This window comes from Ovis canadensis, chromosome 15 (assembly GCF_042477335.2).
Source record: "Ovis canadensis isolate MfBH-ARS-UI-01 breed Bighorn chromosome 15, ARS-UI_OviCan_v2, whole genome shotgun sequence".
Lineage (NCBI taxonomy): Eukaryota > Metazoa > Chordata > Mammalia > Artiodactyla > Bovidae > Ovis > Ovis canadensis.
The window spans coordinates 73,021,728-73,044,993 of NC_091259.1; the positions used below are offsets into that span (position 1 = coordinate 73,021,728).

Consider the following 23,266-nt stretch of genomic DNA (forward strand, 5'->3'; position numbering starts at 1 on the left):
AGGTGGTAAATGCCCCACAAGGCAGGAGTTTCTAAGGAAAATGAGAACACTGTAGCCTCTGTCACGTGGCTGGAGTCGGCCTCAGGGTCTGCAATAGCAGGTAAGTTTGCTTCCATCAGCAGGTAATTCGGCTTTGCTCTCAAGTTCTACTCTTCTTATCTTCCCACCACTTCCCTCCATGGGCATAGAGTCCATCCCAGCTCTGAGTTACTTCTTAACCCAAAACCAAAATAAATCCTACCCCTGCATGAAGTCCCGCCTCAGGGACCTTGTCTGCCAAAGCAAAAGCCAAGAGGGTCCCCACAAGGAGCAGGCAAGTGGAAGCAAAGTCTTAGTAAAACTGTGGTGGACCTGGCCCATCCCACACTGTTGGGTGCTCCATCCCAAGTTCTCAGAGTCAGTCAGGCTGAAGAGCTGTTTATGAGGCTTGATCTGTCCTCTTACTATTTGGCTAGAATGCTATCCATCGCCAAAACAATTGCTGACCAGCAAAATGCACTCCATGTGTACCAATCCTAATCATCTTACTCTGAGTGAGAAGAGGCTATGCCTTGATTAAAAGGCCACAGATTCATGGAGCCCAGCAGAGTTAAGGCTAACATGTTATTTGGTCTATGTAGACTCAGAGTTACCCAACAAAAAATGATTCAAGTGATAAGGAAAATTTCCCCCTGAATTATAAAAACAAGCAAATATTAGATAGTTATGAGAGGGCAGCTTCCACTGTGTTCAGTGAGCACATTGGCGTTCTAGATCTAAACCCAATGAGATAGCATCCCTCCAAAACATGCTAAGAAGGAGGGCAGAGATTCATCTCCATGTTATGGAGAGACAGCAGATGGGAGGCTCCGGGATAGGAGGTGTAAGAAGGAAGCAGACTACTAGCTAAGCATCCTCCCAGGACTCCTGTCTCCGAAGGCTCTGGGTTACTACTGAGTGTTGGTGGGTAAAAACAGTGGACCCCCAGGAACTGTTTTTTAATGAAGTTATCCTTATACCCCTAATGTCCTCTCCAGCCAGACATAAATTCTCTTTTCTGCCCTGTTGCTCTAATTTAATATGCAAGGGATGCTCTGGAGACTTGGTCTCCTGTATAACCACAGGGGACTGACATAGAGTCCACCTCATGTTAATGACTGAACATTAAAAAAGAACCATGAGGAATAAGGAGGCTGACCAAGTAACATGATGCTTGGGGCAACCTTCCCCGGAGTTTCCCAATCCAGTCCCCCCTACTATTACTCCATGTATCATCTCCAACAGCCCCCAATTCTGGCTGTTCTGGCTACAGAGACTTCCCATCCATCATGCCACTGTGCATGTCTACCCCTGGGATACAGGGTTTCTTTATGGCAAAGGCACTGGCAGTATCTACCTGTCCTTTAAAACCCAATCTTTCTTGCCTGGATGCTGGTGTAATGGTAGCAGTCCTTGGCATCTGGCAATGATTCAGGAGGAACAGTTCATAGTGAAAACTCAGAAACTCTTGGGAGAATTTTCTTAAACCTTGAGAGTCTGAGAAAGGTTTGTCATGATCATCTAGCTTGTAGAAACGAGTGCTGATGCCCTAACCTCTTAGCTAGAACATCCTTGCTTTCTGCCAAACTTTTAAATGGCTACATGGGCCCAGAAGTAGTAATAAGAATAACTGTTTCTATTAAATTCAGTGTAATTCTATCACTATCTGTATCAATATACAAGTATCTTAAATGGATCATCTTATTCCCTCCCTGCTATCACCCCTAAGAAGAACTTGATAAGATTTTCCTGGAATTTATAAGTGGGGACACTGAGACTCCTAGGAGGTAAATTACTTGCTCAAGACTTACCAGGCTGGTAAATTGCAGATTTAGAACCAAACCAAAGTCTTTCTGACCAGAGTCCAAGCTCTCCACCCTAGGTTGTGTCATCTCAGTGTGGACAAAGGTATCCTCACCTGTCTTCTACATGTTAAAGATGAAACAGACCTTTAGAACTCTAAAGAAGCCAGTTCAAAATTCCATTTTTACAATGTTTCCCCTAAGAGATCTTAGAACAAATATGCATTAATTCCAGCAAGCCTGCAGCCCATTATTTACCTGTGATGGGAGAGGGGACTGTGACCCACAAGGGTTCTCAGGACATTCATCACTATTAAGGTCTCCTGGAAAACCCCAAAGTTCCCAGTCACTTATTTTGATGAGAAACACGGGTTGGCCCTTTGAAGCTGAAGTATAAAGTGTGCCTCTTATCCTAGGCTCTTTTCTTCCCAGTCCTTGGGACAGGCTAGTGGGAAACCTTCTGACGCCCCAGAACCCCAACGAATCCAGAGACACCATTTGTCTTTAATTGGTGGAAGCTGATTTGTGTTGTTCAAAGGCGCGTCTGAGCCCGCAGGGTGAGCATTGTGCCCCAAGATTTAGCCCGTTTCATCGCCCTTCATTAGGATGCAGGGGGGAGACCTCGGCACCGTCAACTGGGCCAGAGGAACAAAGGCAACATGGAAAGTGGAGCGGGCAGTGAACCCCTCACTCTCTACTTTTTCAAAACAAGATTCCGACCATTTACTCAAGAACTTACTTTGTCCTTCTGTTCCACACAAAGAAACAGGAAACTTCAGAGGAAAAAAAAAATGGGGGCCTAGTTTCTTACATGGTGGCCCAGGGAGGCTGGGGTTGCAGAGGGTGCTGGCAGGAGGTTAGCTTGGCCCCAGAGCTCAGGAGGGACCACTCCCCTGTTTTTGTTCTCAGAGGAGGTCATCTAGGAGCAGGAGAAGGTGCTTCTTCCCTGGAAAACAACTTGAGGAGAAGGTGGGGTTGCAATCAGTGAAGACTGCAAGAGGGGCCCTTGCACCCTCTCACTAACCCAACGGGAAAACCTGTGTTGATTGTATCTTCTTGTTCATCTTGCTTGCTTGTTTAGTTGTTAGGTCATGTCCAAGTCTTTTGTGACCCCATGGACTATAGCCTGCCAGGCTCCTCTGTTCATGGGATTTCCCAGGCAAGAATACTGGAGTGGGCTGCCATTTTCTTCTCCAGGTTGTTTATCTACTACCCCCACAAAATCTGAACAAAACATCTCCCCTCAGACTCAAAGAATTCCTTTGAAAATAAATCCATTTTCAACTTGACAAGGACAGACCAAGTTGCTGACATGCATGTTCTAACTCTTATTTTGAGGACTGGTGTTTATAATGGCTTGTCTTGTAAGCAGGTAAAGTGACTTTTTTGGTGACCACTTTGGCAACAGCTCTCCAAAGATTAAATACAGGTAACCTTTGGACTAACAATCTGACATCTAGGAATTTATTTTACAAAATATCTTTGCATGTGAACAAAGAAACATGTGAAGCTATTCATCTCAGCCTTTTTCATAATAGTAAGAATATTAAAAATGACATTAAGTCCATCTTAAGCGATGGAATGATTATATGATTGGATAGACATTCATATAATGGAGTCCTCCAGCAATCATTTTTTTCTCCCAAGAGGGAGACCAACATGGATTGACCTGGGAAAATGTCTATGATATGAACACGGAAGGCAAAAAGTTGAAAAATTGTATGTATGCTTTAAATTCACTTTTGCTTGAAACCAGTTTTCTCAGTCTTGGCGCTACTGACCTGTGGGCCAGACAGTTCTTTGTTGTGGGGCTGTCCTGTGTATCTTGGGGGGTTTTTCAGCATCCCTGGTCTCTACCCACCAAATGCCAGTGGCACCCTCCCCTCCTGCTGTTAGAACAACCAAAAAAGCTTCCAGTTTCCAAAAGTCCCCTGGGGCAGGAGCAGGGGACAAAATCACCCCCAGATGAGAACCACTGGTGTAAAGTAATGATACATAGACAACCTAGGTCTGCACACCTTAGAAAGACGTTTAGAAGGATCCTCATCAAGTTGCTAACCGTGGGAACCAGGATTGGTCAGAAAAAATAATGTTCTTTTTATTTTATACACCTCTGTACTGTTTGATTATTTTTACAAGTCTATATTTTTTCTGTAATTAAGCAGAAAAATCTACTTCAATTCTATTCCCACTCACAGACATAGACACACACAAGGAAAATACAGAGAATAACTCATATCAGGAGACAGGTGGGTCTTACCTGGGAAGGAAAGTCCTCTGAGAGGACTTAATAATGAGACAGGATGCTAACCAGAGCTAATCAATCTGCAGTCTCACCAAGCCAGGTGGTGAGAATGGTGTCTGAGAACTTGTAAACAGGGTGGGAAGTGTGGAATTCTGGCCTCTGGTCTTGAATTTGACCAATTTAGTGTCCTGAGCCCTGTTCTTCAAATCCTTCATTTGCTTAAAGGATCATCTAATTTCCCACAAAATCTTTCGGAGAGCAGCACATTAAAGCATCATCCATGAAATGATTTCCCCTCATCAGATTTGGTGCTACATAAACAAAAGATGGAATTTTCATTAACATTTGTTTTGCTGCTTTAAAAGTCATTTTTTAAAAACATATGCCTAGTCCAATTTGGGCATTTTAGGATTTAGAATATCCTAGAATGCTTCAGTTTCTTATTAATTTTGAAAGAATTTCTTCCAGGGAAGTATTTTCAGCTTTTTGATATATCTATGATAAAGTTTATTTTTATTTTTATTTTTGTTTTTTCTGGAAAAACGGTTAAAGTTTGTTCAGAAATTACAAGGTAAACTGTTAATAGACCATTGTGATGATTCCCTTATTGAGTTAGCTGGAATTCATGGTGAATATCCTAAGACAGAAAAACAGACCTAAATCTTATGGAAAATAATCAAACATTTGGTCCCCCAACGCTTTCCTAGTGGCTCAGTGGGGGGGGGGGGGGGAAATCAGTGCACTGCAGGAGACGTCGGTTTGATCCCTAAGTCAGGAAGAGGCCCTGGAGAAGGAAGTGGCTACCCACTCCAGTATTCTTGCCTGGGAAATCCCACGGACAGAGAAGCCTGGTGGGTTACAGTCCATGGTGTCGCAGAAGTCAGACATGACTTAGGGATTAAACCACCACCACCACCGCAAATGGCTTATCAGATATCCACAAACAATATCTTTCCCCAGTCTCAACAACAGGGTACTAAGAGAATTATGGTTTTTGAAGAACATTTTGAAAAGTAGCTAGAAAGAATTCTCTTGTCCATTTACGTTGATGTTTTGAAAGCAAAAGTGACTTGAGACCAAAAGCAATTTGAGATAGTTCATGAATCAAGTTATGAATCAGTTCATAATGACATAGTTTACATTCTTTTTCATCATATTTATTTGTTTTGTTCTGGGGTTTTTTTTCTGGATAGAGTAATAATGCCTAGAAGTCCATTTTTCACTCAAAAGCTACTCATAAATATTTTAGTCAAAACTTTCAGACCGATTCCCTTCCCTCTGCTCCACTCTCCTTCTCCAATTTAACTCAGCTTCTTACAGGTATTTTGACTAATTTGGTAATGTTTAACTTTTCTCCAATTTTGCCTTTGTTAATCAAAGCCCTAATATGGTAAAGTTAGTTTAGTATGGTAACGTCATGGCAAAGCATTTAGGGCTTCCTTTTTTTGTATCCCTCTGCATCTAAAGGGTAGCGCTCATGATCAGTCATTATCAAGACTCCACAATCACTTCATCTACAAATTCCTGAAACCAAGGGAAAGCAACACTTCTCCGCCTTGTACACCTCACAGAGAACTTGAACGAGACAAGAACCACAAAGCAGAACATACTTTTCTAAGAATCCGGCATAAGCACACTTAGGTCAGCTGAGACACCCAAAGCACCGGGTGCTTCGAGTAGAACGACATGTACCCTCAAGGACACACTACCGACATGGGCTTCAGTCTGCATTGTTTGCAAGGGAAATTCACAAAATTAACTGAAAAATGCATGAACTTTATAGAATGCTGTCAAACCAGGTCTCTTATATATAGGGTGACCCCAAAGTAACCTGAGCATGCCAGTTAGAAGTGACAGCAGGGGCTGCTGGGGCCCTGTCCTGGGATGCCCCTCCCCTCCCCTCCCCGACCCAATCTGCTCTGTATCCTTCCAATGGCCTGCACCAACCAATGCCTCCACTGCTTGAGTGTTATTGGAACCACCCTGGCACACGCACAGAACGTTAAGCATGTCCCACTTGCCCAAGGCAGACCTTAGCCAATTGCCAATCGCACTTGGGATGTGAAAGCCCAGCTGTCTTGCGTTAAAGCCAGGACACACTCTGAGATGTACTTTCCATTCCAGATTTCACTGCCTGTTAACACTCAGGCTGGGATTTTGCCCGAAATTGCGCCTTTGCTTGGCTTCCTTCCCTTCCGGTCCAGCCTCCCCACTCCCTTACCAGCTTCTCCTGGGGGACGTGTCTCCTTGACACGTCATCTGTATACACATTCCCATGTCAGGATCTGCTTTGGGGGAACCCTCCCTAGGTCATTAGCTGCCCTCCTTTGCTTTTCCCCAAATGTTGACTCCTCCTGTTCTGCTCATTTCACCCATGTGACAGCTCCAGCATGGGACACCAGTTTTAGGTCTCAAACTTCCGTTAGGATCACTTATCATACATAGAAGGGCTCTTGATCACCAAAGACCCTTGATAGCTGATTTTTGGTCATAGCGTTTAAGTTCCTCTCTGCCAATGGCACAGTCCTGGGCACTGCAGCACTGGGCTGGGTGTTGCCCGGTGCTGCCGTATGCACTGGCCTGTGTGTACCCTTCCCAAGGGCAATGCCATATCAGATGCCATTATCAGATAAGGATTTGCTGTATCAGATACATGTTCTAGTTTCTCTCCTCTGGCAAAAGCTTGAGTCTAATAGCACACAAGAGTCATGTTCTGCCCTTCAAAAACATGAATGAGAAACTCCTATGTGCTTTGGAGTAAGTCATTTGTTTGATGTCTGTCTGCAAGAACTGGAAAGTGTGGGTGACCCGATGGGACAGCCAGGATATGGCTCAGGCAGGAGGTGGTGGGGACTCGAGTGGCAAGGGCAGAAAGGGAACGATCCCAGAGAATAATATGTGGACTGCCGCGGCTGGCGGACTTCTTTCCTCTGTGACTCCTCTGGCCTATTCCACCCTCGCAGCCCCATCGCCTCTCAGACCTGCTCAAGAATTACCAGAGAAGCACAGAGCTGAGCTCACAAGTCGGGATAAGGTCCTTCAGAGAACAGCAGGACATGCTTTCTTGTGCATTCCCATAGACCTCAGTGCATAGTAGTCTCTCAATAAAATGTTGCTTTGTCTGTGACTCATGTAACCCGGTCAGATCATCATAAGATGATGATCGTACTTTGTCATCCACTCAGGACACTCGAGTATGAAACAGTATGCTATTAATAACTAGACATAGACAAAATGCATAAACTAGGACTGTCCCTGGGAATCTAGAGCTCATAGTTATCCTACATCTTTACCATCCTCAGTGCAGGGCTTCAGACTGCACAGAAACACAATGAATGGTGCCCTGGAGCATGACTCCAAAATTCAGACCATGGGATGGAAAGGGAGTTCAGACTCTGGGCCTCAGGAGCATGTATGATGGTAGCTTTCTACTGTTGACCCTTTCTCAGCGTGTTTGGGTTCTGGATACTATTTAAGGCCACTGAAGGTGTATCTTTCTAAGATAAGATCTTTCTAAGCGGTATTTGCCGCAGGTGAGGGCAAACTGGGGTGGTTCCAAACATTCTGACTCAAAGGGAGCCCAGCCCTCTTGAGGTTCACTCAATGGGAGAGTCCATGTTACCCATCAAATTGGACAGACCATGTAGACACCAGGGAACAACACCCCCAGCAAGCTCCCCAGACCCTCTCCATGCCAGCCCCGCATGACACCTTCACTCCCACTCTGCAGGCAAACTCACGATTTTCACAGTGCTTCCCAGTGTAGCCCGCCAGGCAGGCACACTTGTAAGATCCGGTGCTGTCAAGGAGGCAAGTGCCGTCATGGAAACAAGGGGACGAGGAGCACGCTGTAAGAGAGAAGGCAATTGCTCTCAGCGCCCCTGTGCGGTGAGCCCCTTCATTCAAGCCTGGAGTCCTGACCACAGCCTCTCACTTATCTTTTAAAGTCTTCTTGCCATTTTTAAACTCCTTTTATTGAAATCATGTCACCACTGTTTCAAGACTGCCTAAAACAGCTACTCACTAATCAAATGTTGCTGATGTTATTTGATGTTTTCCAAAGCCCTGGAAGTCTGCTCCAGACACCTCTAGTCTAGGACCACACACACAAGGTCACCACATAATTAAAGCAGAAGCAAGCTTCACCCCTCCCACAGGGGCTCCCATGGGAAGAGAGCAGGCTTGGGTAACACATCTCTGTTTTTCAAGGAAGCTCAGCATCCGGGGTACTGGGCGAAAGGAACCGAAGCCGACTTCATGACACTGGTGAAGGGTACTCAAGAATTTCCAAACATGCCTTCTGTGAACCGTAGTCCCTTGAGATGTTGAGAGTTAATGGTCTCAGATACGGTGGGGAAATGCTACTGGGGTTAAATGATAATCCACCAGGTTTCCGCCCTGCAGATATTCTCAGCATTCTCCACGTTCTAATGTGCATTGTGAATTTCTAAGAATGCACATAACATTCGACCTTTCACAGGCCTTATTTGATCTGAGAGACTGCATTTCACAGAGAGTCCTGGGGACCACTTTTCTACAGAGAACACTTTGGGAAACACTAGTCTGCTTGTTCCCCACTGACCCCACCTTCATTTACCCTGGTGTAGAAATACATGGCTGGGCCGAGGGCAGCAAGCCTGAGTCGAGCGCTGGCTCTGTGGAAGGCGCTGGCAAGAGGCAAAGACGAAGAGAGAGCCTGCTCATCAGGACAAAGCTTTGTGAAGAAGAGTCGGCAGTGACTACAACCTGAAGCGTGATTCAGTGAGTGTCAGAAAAGAGAAAGTTCTAGAAGACATTCAGAAAAGGGCCAAGCCACAGCTCATTGGAACAAGGGAAAAGGCTTAACAGGGCAGGAGAAATCTGACAGGGCCTCTGGGGATGGGACATGACGTGCAGGGGTGGGAAGGTGGCTTTAGGCAGGGAATAAAGAGTGCAGGTGGGTCACACCAGGTGCCTGAGGAACAGGAAGACCTCACAGACCAGAGTTCTCCAGGGGAGAGTGAGGAAGAGACCCTCCTGACCCTTCCCTCAGTCACAGAGTCACAAGCTGGTGAGCCGCCTCTGCCCGCAACTTCTGACTACCATGAACACCACCAGACAGATCTCAGCCTCGACTGGCAGTGTGGCACCGAGGGGCAGGGACTGAGCCGCAGGCTGACCACAGCATAGCAGCAAAAGCCTCTGGAGCTCCCAGGCCCTGCAAGTCTGCACAGGAGACAGGTCCTGGGAGGGAGCCAGATCACAGCTCATAGGAGCAACTGCTGGAGCCTCGGGCAGGAACGTTCTCAGGGGGACGAGGTGGAGAGGGTGGGGTGTCTGCTGGTCTTGCTGAACGGCCAAGGCTAAAGAAAGGCTGATTCCACCTCCACCTACCTCCCTTCCTGAGACATCCATATCAGACCTTCCATAAGGGAGCTTGAATGGTCAAAAGGCCATTGCAATTTCTTAAATTCAGTTATTTGTTTCAAAAAATAAATACTTCAAGCTGGAGTTTATCTTGTAAAACCTGATGCAATCCCATCTCCAAGGAGTAGAAAAGATTTGGGGCGATTCCTGAGCACTGAGCCCATTGTTCATTTTGGCCAAATGCTACTTCCTCATATGACAGGACAGGAGGTGAAGTCAGATGCAGAGTTCCTCATAAAGCGAGTGGCATTTCCCGGGTAGTGTCAGACTTTGAACAATTATTTGAAAGATGACAAAGGAGGCTCAGGGCATGCCTGGGGCAGGGTGGCTACTGAGGGCTTCCTCTGCACCAGACACTGCTCAGCTCTTCATTTGTTCTGTCTCCCAGAGACTCCTTAACGGAGCAGGATCTAGGGTTACGCCCTTATTCACTGATTAGGAAACCCAGGCCCAGAACGGTAGAGCTTGTCCAAGCCATATGGTTTAATTTGCCAGGGACCAAAGCTAACTCTCTTAACCATGAGAGGCCCTAATAGGAGCTCCAGAGCCCAACTGTACAGATCACCTAGTTCCATCTCCAGAGCTGTGCTACCATAGACAAGTGACCTGATCTATCTGTGCCACAGCAGCTTTACAAAGTAAGAATTCCTAGTTCTGGTTCTGGTGAGCGTTTCTGAAACACCCCTTGCCATTTCTCTCCACCTTCTCAACGTGCAGGTCATTTCTGAGAACCCAGCGGGTGGGGTTTTAACAAGGCTGGGCAGCAAGGAGAGGGAAACCCAGAAAGGAATGTTTATCTAGAGCGCAGCCATAAAAAGTGATATTTGGGAAACTCTCTGGCAGTCCAGTGGTTAAGAATCCGTGCTTCCATTGCAGCGGGCGTGGATTCAATCCCTGGTCAGGGAACTAAGATCCCACATGCCACAGGGCATGGCCAAAAAATAAACTTTAAAATAAAATTCGACCTTTCTCTCTCTGGCCTTTACCTGTGATCTCCTCAAAGATGGCATGGAAGCCGTCGAAGTTCTTGGAGCCATCTGAGTGGAAGAGGATGTGGAGTGAGGAGCCCGTGCTTCGGATGGGAGCTGGCCGCTCGTTGCCACAGAAACGCTTGATGATCTGGCTGTCGCTGCTGTCCCCATCGCGGACCTCAACATAGTCATATTGGCACATGTAATCAAACTCCAGGCTCAACATGACAATCCTGGAGGAGGAGAGGGCGAGAGCAGGAGGCAGGTGAGGCCCTGAAGAACCCTTCCACCCTCCTGGGCAAGTTCGAGGCCAGATGACAAGCAGGCCTCCGGAAGAGAAGAGCTATGCCCTGATCTGGTAGAACCGTGGCCCTGGAGGACTTGTGAGCAGCTGCATTTCTTTCCGTGTGTGTGGGCAGGTGTACTGTGTGCAGGTGTGTGGACGCATGCCAGGTGCAGGGGGTGCCACAGTGCATTCTGAGAACCTCTGCACATACCGGCTCCTCATACAGGGGCACTTTCCTCCCAGGCTGCCTGGCTGGTTCCTTCCTAAACTCAGCGCTCAGCTAAAATATTCTCTCCTTAAAGAGGCTTCCCTGACAACTCTTTCTAAAGGAGAGCCCTTGTTTTCCTCATAATGTGTATAGACATTTTACTTTCTCATATTTATCTCCCTGATTTCATGAGTGTGTGCGCGCACATGCATGCCTGTCTGCTCCCCTAGACTGCAGATTCCTTAAGGGCAGGGTGTGGCATCTGTCTTACTCCATCACTGTTTGCTTAGTGCCTGATGCAGTTCCTAGCACGTAGACACAATAAACAAACGTTGAGTACGTGACAGAATGGATACTTCAATTTTACAACTGGAGAGTGATACAGTATATGTTATCTTAAAGACCAAGCAAAGGAAAAAACTCAGCATATTCTTCTGTCTGATGGAAGGATCAGAAGATAATTATCCTCTTGGTAACAATAACTCTTGCCCCAAAGAGTAGAAACAGTAGCATCATATCAAAATTTCAGAATTGAAAGAGACATATCTTTGATTACCTTAAAGGGATCTTGGGTTTGGAAATACTGGGGTGCAGCAGATCAAAAAAAGCAGAAGATAAAACCCTAAGCTCTCATCTCCAAGAGGTAAGAAAAGAGGCAGACACACACCAAGGTAAGAGAGGAAAAGATAACTTTTCAGAAGATTCCCAAGGGAATGCCTGAGTATCAGGTTCACAAAATGTACATCTGTATATTCTTCCTCACGTTCTGGAGACGTGGGAATAGAGAACTCAGAACTGCCACCTGAAAAGTTCGGACTAGGGTCACTTCCATCACCTTGGGCAAACACTTCAAGTGCCAGAATTAGAGAACAGTCAGGATTCTGTATGCTCTTAAAGATCTTATTTTAAAAAAGGAATGATCACTGAGTATGACTAGTGTTTATTTTTCAGAGATTTTTATCACAAAATATTTTGTAAAGGAGGGTAAGTCCTACTCATCATAATGTGTGGAACATGCTATAGTAGTAAGGATCTGGCCCCCACCAGCTCACTGCTGGCCTTGAGCAATCACTTGCTTCTCTGGGCTTTGGTGTCTTAATCTGAAAAGGGGGAGGAGGGGGCAAGTCCACCACCAAACTGAGATCACAGCTTTTTCTGAAACTGAAACAGGAGATACTGCAACCTGCATTTCCATTCACTCATGTGTTCACTCATTCAACACATCTATGGCAGGTCTGCGCTGTAACAGACGCTGTTCCAGGTGCTGAAAGTACAGCAACTTCCCTAGGAGACACAGTGCCTGCCCTCATGAGTTCTGATTTGAGGGACAGACAAAAAGCAAGGAAACCAGAAAACGAGGGAACTGTAGAGAGTGTTAAGTCCTAAGAAAAATAGAGCAGGTGAGAGCACGGAGAGTGACTGGGCGGGTAAGCTTTCTACATACATGGTCAAGGACATATCTGGGTAGAGACTTAACTGATGAAACGGAGCCAGCCGTGTGCAGGTCATGGGGAAGAGTGGTTCAGGCAGGAGAATCTGTAAGTACAAAGGCCCTGGTAGTCATGAGCATATCTGAGGAAATGAACGGAGGCAGGGATGCTACGCTGCCAGGCGGTGCATACCTAGGAGAATGGCATGAACGAAGGTCAGAGAGGAGAGCAGGAGCCGTTTTGTACGGTGAGGAGTTTGAATTTTATTCCAAGCTTGAGAGAAACCACTGGAAGGTTTCACCAACAGAATGATAATTTGAGAGAGGATTTTAAAGGATCACTCCAGTCACTCTGAAGAGAGGAGATGGCAGAGCCAGCAAGAGTGGAGGCAGGGAAGCCAATTAGGCCACAAGAGAATCCAGGTAAGAGTCGGTGGCGGTTCAAAGTAGAATTTTGGTAGTAGAGACAGTGGAAAGACTTGAGATGATTTTACAGCTGAGTAAATAGATTCTCTGGTGACCTGGCTGTGGTAGGCAATGGAAAAGGGAACACCAGGGATGACGACCAGCTTTGGGGCTGGACACTAGGCTGCAGAGTATTTCCATCCTTATAATTGTCTCTGGCCAGCAGGTCCAGGTTTGCAGGGAAGAAACCTATATACTTCTGTGCCTCCCTAGGGCCCTTTCCTGGGCAGGTGATGTGCTGCTCAACCGCTCCAACATTTTGGAGTTTTGGTTGGTGGAGTTGGGGAGGCGGGGCTGATTTCATCCTGGGTCTTGGAGAAGCTCTTCAGAGGCCTCTGAGGGGACCATCTGTCCTGGTCCCTGAGTTGCTGAAAAATTAACCTGTGGCATCCAAAACTGTCCTTATCACACTGGAAGGTCCAGCCTGGAGCCCATTCAGCAGAATGGTGTAGCCTCTCACTTGCTCCTTGAACTTCCTCTGGGAAGGCTCACTTACTGAACCTTAATCCTAACACCCCAGGACCTCAGGGAACAAGAAGACCAGCAACTAAAGGGTGGCTTTGATGAGGAAGGTTGGGAAAGGGACCTGAGTCCTGGATCCTCTCAATGTGGGGTACAGTGTTGCCCCTCCTGCACGACACACTGCCATCGAGGAGCCAGCTGACATATGGCAACATCTGGGTGCATCAATCCACCCAGAAAACACCGACTGGAAGCCTGTGCTCTAGAAGATTAGAGATCTCTATCACCGCCAACGTCTCCATGAGTTAGAAAAGGGAAGAGCTAGGTGGATAACGTCCCTAGAAGTCCCGGGCTGAGTGGGCCACTCTGCTTTCCTAAAGAGGAAGAGTAGAGGTGTCTGCTAGGAGAGAGGAGAAACACTGGAGGCAGGGAACAGATCTTTCCAACTTTTTTTATGCAGGAAGGGTCTATCAAGCACCTGTCGTGTGTACCATGTCCTGTTCCAGGCTCCCGGATGCAACAGTGAACAGTTCTCACAAAGCAGGATGCACTTGTGTTATTTATCTCTAGTTACAACTGAGTCCATGGCATGAATTAAACATTTGTGTGGACCCCAGCGCTCCATAAGATGAATGGCTTATCTTCCACACAAATGAAAGAGTCGGTTTATTGGTTGTGGAGGTGGTGGTTGGTTTCTGAGAACAGCAACGAAAGAAGCTGTGACAAGCATAAACCCCAATCTAGAGTACAAAGTCCTTAAAGGTTAGGCCTGGCCTTATTTCCTCCCATTCCATAGAATGCAGCCAGTACTAAGTGAATAGGTAGCCTGGTCATGGTTATGGGTGGGCAGGTTGCTCTCAGTGCTGTGTTCCGTCATGTTGGTGTCTTCCTGGGGTCATCGTTACCTGAGCCCCACTGTCTGCAGTCAGTGAAGGACAAGCATTTAATTGGTGGTAGTCTTACCCAAGCCTTATCCCACAAAATCACTAAGAGGTAATGGGAAAAGCTCTAATATACATTTTCTGCTTTCAAGAATAAAATGTAGATGGTTAGCCCTGATTACTAGGATCCAGGACCTTCGGTTTTGTTATTGCACTTCCTTAAACCTCAGGTTCCATAATTCTGACCCCAGCCCCTTACCTGAGTTGGATGATAAATCCAGGTTTGGCATGAATGGTCCACTCACAGTGAGCATTCAGGGGATAGCTCTCCAACAAAATCTGACCCTTTGGAACACGTAGAACCTGGCCACATCCTGAGAAGAGAAGATTGAGGCATGGAAATTGGAGTCAACAGGAAAGAGATGGTAAAAGGTCTCAAAGCCTCTGAGCTCACCCCACACCCTTGAAAACAGAATGGAGAAGGATATTTCTATTTCTCAAGCCCCTGGTGATGTGCTTGGCAACTGGCAATGAATTATTCATTCATTTAACCCAATGGTTTGAGAAGGGAAATAGCATCATTCCAGTTTTCCAGATGGAAAAATGGATAACCAGAGATTAAATCATTTGTCTAGCTATTAAGTGACAGAGCAGAGATTTAAAACCTAGCTGTGTCTGAATATGAGGTCCAGCCCACTCTCCAAGACTGCCACACACCAGCCTGCTGCTGCCACCTCACAAGGCTCAGAAAGTAGGCCCTCCCAGCAGCTCTACCTGCGACACTGTGGCCTTTGTTCAGCATCTAAATTTACGTAAGCCCCTCTGCTCTGTGTCCCCTGTACACCCTCTACTCCACACACATAATCCCAAAGCAACTCCTTTTTACGTGCCTCCATCCAATTAGAAAATGTATGTATTAATTTGTTCTATGAGCAATTATGCAATAGCGAAAGCATTAGTCGCTCAGTTGTGTCTGACCCTTTGCTGCTCTATAGACTGTAGCCCAACAGGCTCCTCTGTCCATGGAATTCTCCAGGCCAGAATCTGGAGTAGGTAACCATTCCATTCTCCAGGGGATCTTTCTGACCCAGGGATGGAACCTAGGTCTTCGGCATGGCAGGGAGATTCTTTACCATCTGAGCCACCAGGGAAGCACCTGTCTAATGCAAATACCAGAAGCTGGACATGAACTCCAACCAGTCCAACTGGATTAGTGATTTTCGATTTTTTTTTCTAGCTCCCAAGACCTTTCCCCCCCTCCCCAAACTCTTATGAAGACCACCAATTTAATTAAAAAAAAAAAGAACCCAAGAGGGGGTCCTGGTTGAAGTAGAAGCTGGGATGCCAAGCCCTCCATCCTCATTATTACCTTGGTCCCCTGAGTTCGTTCCAAGAAATCCCCAAGATTTGAAAAGTACAGAACAGAGTCTCCATTCAATTACATCATAGATCACATCTTCTAGTGTCAAGGTAAGCAGAGGTCTGTACCCTAGTTGTAGGGAAAAAATTATCTTGATCACGTAAATAAACTATATTTTCTGCCAGAGTTGGCAAAGTATGGTCCATGGGCCAAATCCAGCTCACTGCCTATATTTTAAATGAAGTTTTATTGGAACAAAGCCACATACATTTTTAATGCATCGTGTAAAGTTGGTTTCCAGCCACAAAGACAGACTTGAGTAGCTGCAAAACAAGACAGTAGAATCCACAAAAATGTAACTATTTACTACCCACCCCTTTATAGGAAAAGCTTATTTAACCCTATCTACATGGAACTCAGTCTGACATCATAAACTCCAGATCTTCAAGTTGCCGTTAATGACCTCCCCCAATAAATTCCCAAGCTCAAAAGAAAAACATGAACATCGGTGCACAGTGCCTCATGGCAAGATGATGGTGGTAATATTTCTACAGGAGTAGGAATACAGCCCAAACTCTGTTTTCAATAAGCTTGAGGTCTGAGGCGTGTGATTTTTGCAAGATTAACTGCTAGGTTGCCCAAGTCATCTCATCATTAGGATGTTTATTGCTTCTATTTCTGCGTGGGAAGCATCTCTCACCCCTTTCCACGTGAGTCTCTTGATTTGGCCAGGCTTCCATTGTCTCTCTGTGATCCCAGCCTCCTTGTATTCATCCTTTTCTCCCAACTTTCCATTCCCCACATAGCTGCCAAAGCTACCGCTTAAATACATGAATTAGATCACATTACTCTCTCAGCTCGCCCCTCCAAAGACTGTGCCCTGTAGCTCACCTCCCCGCAGCACCCACGGCCCTGCCCTCTGCTCAGCCTCCACCACCACCCACCCAGTCCTCACTCTGAGCCAGCCACACGGCCCCCTTCCTGTCCCAACTCCAGGCTTCACACCCACTGCTCCCTTAACCTAGAAGGTTCATCCTCTTCCACGTCTCCTTCCTCTGGGAATTAAGCTCAACTGCTACTTCTTCAAAGAGGCCTTCCTGGACCACCCAGCTAAAACGGACCTTCATACTTCTGCGGTCACTGGCGTTACTTGATTTTGTCTTCTTCATAATGGATATCACTACTGGAAATTTTCTAACCTCATTTGCTTCTCCCTTTGGTAGAGATAGCATTCCTCTAGTTTGCACACCTAGAATGGAAACCGGCCCAGAACATAAGCTGCTCAATAAAGAGCTGCTGAATGAATGAACGATGGCATTGTGACCGGCCAGGGACTGGCTAAAAGGCTCACACACATCCTCTGGTTTAATCCTCACAAGAAAGCTTGGAGATAGCTGAGGTAGATGGAGAGATTGGTTTAGTTCATCCTTGGGGAGGGGGTGGATAGAAGAGAGAGGAGTGAGGAGAAAATAGGCCTGGTCCAGGAGGGATAGCCAGGCTCCTGGCGGAGTATCTACTAATCACTCATGGACAGAGGAGCCTGGCAGGCCACGGTCCATAGGGTCGCAGAGAGTCGGACGGAACTGGAACCACTAAGCAGGCATCACACGCGCCTTAATTTTACATCTTGCACATTTACAGACAGTTCCTAAGGGAATACACTACACGCGGCTATATTTAAAATGGATAACGACCAGGTCCTACTGTATACACAGGAAATTCTGCTCAATGGTATGTGGCAGCCTGGATGGGAGGGGAGTTTGGGGGAGAATGGACACAGGTATATGTATGGCTGAGCTGCTGTGCTGTTCACCTGAAACTATCACACATTGTTACTTGGCTATACCCCAATATAAAATAAAAAGTTAAGAAAAGAAAGCTGGGCGAATGACATTTATTTCCCCATCCCCCGGACAAGGAACCCTAAGGATGGGAGAAGTTAGGTATCCCCATGGCCCACAGCCAGGAAGTCGGAAGGTGGCAGATGACTGTTCTAACTGTGGAATAGTGGTTGCGATGGGACGTCGGAGTCCCCTGTCAGTATGAGTCTCAATCTTAGAGTCACCGGCTGTGTGGCCTTGGGTGAGTTACAGCATCTCTCAGAACCTCACCAGACCTGAGCCAAATGGGAATAAAACTGGCATCTACCCCATTCGTTTTGTGAGACGTGAATCAGATTATGCACACAGAAAGCCCTTAGCAGAAAAGCCAGCAAATGCTAGCCGTTGTTAGTTGGTGGCAGATCAGGGACTTGAACTTGAATCCGTCTAGTACCAGCACTAGATCTGTCTTAGGGTTTCCTGACCCAGCCTTCTCCCGCACCATTTTGAAGCGGCAGGATTTCCCACCCCCATTCCCAAATACATTGAATCTTTGCCCGTCCCCCTGCCCCTCCAGCTATTGGAAATGCACGTGCCTTCTTCCTGCACACCTCACATTCCTCATCGCCCCCGTCCGCCCATCTGCTGCCCGGCTACGGAAGTGATACACTGGGTGTGAGAGACAAAAAAAGAAACCTTCCTGCACAGCCTCAGCCCCCCCGGGGACTGGCAGCTTCCCCGCCACAAGGTGTTAAGTCCCAGCTCGCAGCAAACCTCCCGCATGGACCCCAAGTTAGAACCGGCAGCAGATGCTGCCAGCCAGCTTCTGGTTTCCTCCCTGGAATCAGACAGCAGTGTCACGCTCAGATCCTCTCTCCCCCTCTCAGATCCGGGGGAGCCAGCAGGCTTTGGCCAGCCCGAGGGTCTCATGATGCCTGGGGAGTACCTGGGGACCCACCCCCGATCTGGGCACTGGCCCCTGGCCACGTGAGGTGTGAGACCACTGGCTCCTGGAAACCAGGGGCTGTCCTTCAGAAACAGCCAGGATTCCTAACCACACAAACAGCCGGGCCCTTCATGATGTTTCCCTTCTCACTCTGGAGGGGAGGCCAGAGTCGGCCTCAAGACAGGGTGCAAGTTCCAAGCAGCCAGAGACACAGAGGCCACTTCTCAGAAATGTGCTTTGCGGTGGAGGGGTGGGGGTGGGGGGCGGGGTGCGCAGTTAGTGGGCACTGGGCAAAAGAGAAGGACCCATGCCCTCCTCACACCAAGGGGCTCCTTCAGCCCCCGTCTCACTCCGACCCCCACGGGGAGTCCAAGGAGCCGGGTACAGGGCAGACTCACTGCACCCTCTGTCTAGGGCTGAACACAGCCAAGTGTCCCCGCCAACGAAGTGTGGCTGGCCAGCCAAGCAGGTGGTCCTGGGGCTGAAAGACGGGAGTGGCAAGGGCCTGGATGACGTGCTCAGATTCCCTGACCACGTCTGGCTGCAAGGGAAGAGGTGTGCATGTGCGTGCGTGCGTGTACATAGGGAATTTTGCCAGCCACGCCAGACTGGCCCCTGGGATCTCAAATCCTGGACTCATCTCCAACCCTGCCTCCTCCCCTATCCTTGCTACAAACCCAAACCGGAGAGAGAGCTGGATAGACTCTGCTTTGACAGAGCTGAAAGGAAATCTTCATGAATTTCCAAACTAGAATGAGAGCTGGAAGCTTCCCAACAGCAGTGAACACCCCCAGCATTCTGACAAGTGTCCTTATCTCCAGCGGGGGAGAAAGGAGGGAGGGGCGCTTCTGAGAAGCAGTGGATTTTTTTTTTTTTTTTAATCTTTCCTCTTGGCTGGGGGCAGGGAGGACTAAAGAAAGAATTCTGATAGCTTCCTTTTTTTTTTTTGGCCATGCTTCACAACTTGCAGGATCTTAGCTGCCTGACCAGGGATTGACCCACACCCTCAGCAATGAAAGCTTGGAGTCCTAACCACTGATGCAGGCGTGTGTGGGAATGCTAAGTCACTTCAGCCACGTCTGACTCTGTATGACCCTGTGGACTGCAGCCCCCCAGGGTCCTCTGTCCAGGGGATTCTCCAGGCAAGAATACTGGAGTGGGTTGCCATGCCCTCCTCCAGGGGATCTTCCCAACCCAGGGATTGAACCCATGTCTCTTACGTCTCCTGCACTGGCAAGCAGGCTCTTTAACCATTAGTGCCACCTGGGAAGCCCCTGGAAGCCAGACCAGGTCCTAATCTCAGTTCAGATTTGTCCTAGCTGTGTGACCCCAGACAACTTCTTCAGATTTTCCAAGCTGAGCGTCCCTGATTTGGAAATAACAGGAGTACCTACAACCATGCTGTTGTTGCTGATTTATTATTTAAGGATTTAATGAGATAGTTACTGTGTGTGAAGCATTTAGCACACATAAACAATAAACGGCAGCTAACACTGTCATTTCTCAAGTATTGTCTGAATCTGAGTCACAAATTTGGCAAAAGAATCACAGGTGACAGCCCAGGTTCTGATCCACTGCTCCAGGTCTCCTAAGAGCCTCTTTACATCATTGGCTAAAGCTCTAAAGCCTTGAGGCCCAGGAGCCTAGACAGGGATGGCAGAACAAAAGCCTGGATGATGACATGGGAATGACCCACACACCAGACCAGAAGCAAGAAGGAAGCTGACACCGTCCATGTGATTTGGTTCATCCTACCCTGACCTGCTCATCCCTCAGACAGGCACTTGGAGTGAAGACCTCAAGGGCCTCTCACTTCAAGAAGCGGCTTAGAACAGAGGAAGGGATTGGACTTTGGGGCCCAGCTTCTGAACTGGCATCTTGGCTCTGCCACGTAACAGCTGCAGGACAGCAAGCGGTAAAGTGACTCAGCCTCTCTGAGCCTCGATGCCCTCACCTGTAAAAGGATGAATGGTTCATACATGAAGGTACTTTGAGCAATGTCTGGCTCATAATAAGTGATAGCTTTTACCAGGGGCTCACGTCTTCATTAGGTCTCTAGAAATGACTTCATGGCCCACCCTGTGATCTGGCCTATAATTCCAATCAATCTAATACTTTACAATGGTTGCTTAAGTGTGTGTCTCCTCCATGACACAGTTCCGTGAAAGCAAAGACCTTTGTCTGTCTTGCTCACCTTTATATGTGTGAAATATGTGCTTAATTATTAAATGAATGAATGACTCTGCCAATTAAATCAAGCCTCTTCCTGCCCAATCAAACCATTTTTGCATCCTCTTCCCAATCCCATAACAAATGGTCTATCCATTCAGTTGAAACAGTTGTCCAGCAAAAATACCATCTACCACTTTATTGCAAAAAGGTTTTTCTCCCCCAGATTCATCACAATCTTCATCAAAAAAGCATACACTAAGATAACCCTAATGATCCAATGCAAAAGTCAAGGACTGGGCTAGGGCAGCATAAAAAATTAGACAACTAAATATTTTCTTTTTTCTCTGTGCTTCAGTTTGGTTGATTTCTACCAACCTTTATTTAAATTCCCTGATCCTGTCTTCCATCGTGATCAACCAGCTGTTAATCCCCTCTGATGATTTTTAAATTTCAAATATTACAATGCGTTCAGTTCTGAGATTTCCTTTTGGTTCTTATTAATGCTTTCTAAATCTATTCTCAATTTTCTCATCTCTTCATCCATTATAATTACCTTTTCCTGCAGATTCTTTAATATATTCCTTTTAAAATTATTTAAAACTCCTTGTCTGAAAATTCTAATATTTGATCCCATGTGGTGTGTTTCTCTTGACTGATCCTTCTCTCGACTATTGGTCCTATTCTCTTCTTGCTTAGTCGCAACAGAAAAGACATATTTTCTTTTCACTGGTAATATCTTTTCCTCTATTAGGCAGGTAGAATGAGGTACTGATCAATTTGATCAAATCAGGAAGCAAGCTGGTTTGGGGCGGGACTGAGGCTATAATCCCTCCAGAAGCATCTTGAAAGTCAAGCAGTGGGAACCTTAGGGAACTTATTTTTGATTTTGAACATTCTCCCTGCCCAACTTCCAGCACTTCCATGACTGTAAGGTCAGAAATCTTTGAGCCTGTGAGACCACTAGACTCTGAGATGACAAATTTTTGAAACTGGAAAATGACAATATCCCAAGATCTTCTGCTCTCTGGCCTCACCCCAGCCTCTGCTTGCTCAACAAAATTTCACCGAGAAGTCTCAGTGGATAGGGTAATCTTTGTTTGGGGGTCTTTTTTAGATGAAAGTTCAATACGCCAGCCCACAGGCTCATCCCACGTCTGGCTGGCTCCTCCTCCTTCTCAGGCAGGCCTTCACCTGCCCTGCCCTGACCTCGGTAGCTGGCCTCAGGTAAGATGTATCCTGGATCACTTGCTCTCCTAGGAAGAGCTCTTTCCTATGGAGTTTAGTTTCTTATAGATTCTGTGCTCATAGATACGTGATGGCTTTAAAGTAAATTCTGAATTTCCCTTGATTTACAGAGTGATTTTTGCTGTTTGAAGAGGAAGGAAGGCTTTTTTCATGTCCCTCTCCACCCAAACCAGAAGTTGAGCTATAATCAATGAGCTCTTTAATAACATAAAATCGTCTGCAAAAGTTCAAACATTCATTCTACAGAATCAAGAACTTCAGCACATAAAGTATGAAATGCTATTCACCACATATACAATACTTGTCCTGGAAAGCAGCCTCCCACGTGTCCGTGCTCAGTCGCGTCCAACTCTTTGTGACCTGTGGACTGTTGCCCGCCAGGCTCCTCTGTCCACGGAATTCTCTGGGCAAGAATACTGGGGTGGGCTGCCATTTCCTCCTCCAGAGGATCTTCCCAACCCAGGGATCAAACCCACATCTCCTGCATCTCCTGCATTGGCAGATGGATTCTTTACCACTGGGGCCACCTGGGAAGCCCTGATCTCCTCATGTCCAGCGTATTATCCTCTTGTTTCTTAGGGAGTTCTGTTTTATTATTTTTCCTCTGTGGCCCCACGTTGATTTCCTTCCCAACAAAGAAAAGAGAAAGAGCGCCCTTCAAGGCTCTGATTTAGTAATAATATGAATAGCAGCTACCATTTACCAAGCACTTACTATGTTCCAGACTCCTTATTAAGGAATTTCATAGATAGCACTTCATTTAACCCTCACATTAATCCTTCATTAAATCCTCTGATGGGGCACTGTTATTTCCTTCATTTTGTAAATGAGGAAGCTGAGATTTACAAAGATTGGGTAGCATTGCCAAAGTCACAGAAGGAGTCATGAAACAGATTAAAATCCAGGTCTTGCAGATTAAAAGCCTGGTTTCAAGCCCAGCTATTAACCACCACATAATACCATCCGAAGACTTGATGCTTTTGAACTGTGGTGTTGGAGGAGACTCTTGAGAGTCCCTTGGACTGCAAGGAGACCCAACCAATCCATTCTGAAGGAGATCAGCCCTGGGATTTCTTTGGAAGGAATGATGCTAAAGCTGAAACTCCAGTACTTTGGCCACCTCATGTGAAGAGTTGACTCATTGGAAAAGACTCTGATGCTGGGAGGGATTGGAGGCAGGAGGAAAAGGGGATGACAGAGGATGAGATGGCTGGATGGCATCACTGACTTGATGGATGTGAGTCTGAGTGAACTCCAGGAGTTGGTGCTGGACAGGGAGGCCTGGTATGCTGCGATTCATGGGGTCGCAAAGAGTCGGACATGACTGAGCAACTGAACTGCACTGAATACCATCCTCGATTTGTACCCAGGTGAGCACTGCTCCTTTCCTGGGGGCGTCAGGACACAAAAGCCCAGACTTCTGTGAGCCAGCTTTCAGTAACTCCACCCAGGCGACTCTATTCTTCCCCAGCAGTACAGCTCCAAAGATGAGTAAATCAGACTCCCAGCTTTGTGGGCCTTTTCTCTCCCTCCCCCTCCTTCCCTCCTTC

At 46.8% G+C, this 23,266-nt stretch overlaps 1 protein-coding gene across 2 annotated transcripts in view; it reads right to left on the reverse strand.

Annotated features, from left to right (window-relative positions):
- The window catches only part of PAMR1 (peptidase domain containing associated with muscle regeneration 1), a 187,074-nt gene that overhangs the window by 20,915 nt on the left and 142,893 nt on the right, over positions 1-23,266 (reverse strand). For both annotated transcript variants that reach the window (XM_069555118.1, XM_069555117.1), the window contains 3 exons: positions 14,433-14,547; positions 10,458-10,675; positions 7,806-7,913 (listed from right to left, as the gene is read on the reverse strand). In XM_069555118.1, the coding sequence (XP_069411219.1) occupies positions 7,806-7,913; positions 10,458-10,675; positions 14,433-14,547 (441 nt within the window). The remainder of the gene's footprint in view (positions 1-7,805; positions 7,914-10,457; positions 10,676-14,432; positions 14,548-23,266) is intronic.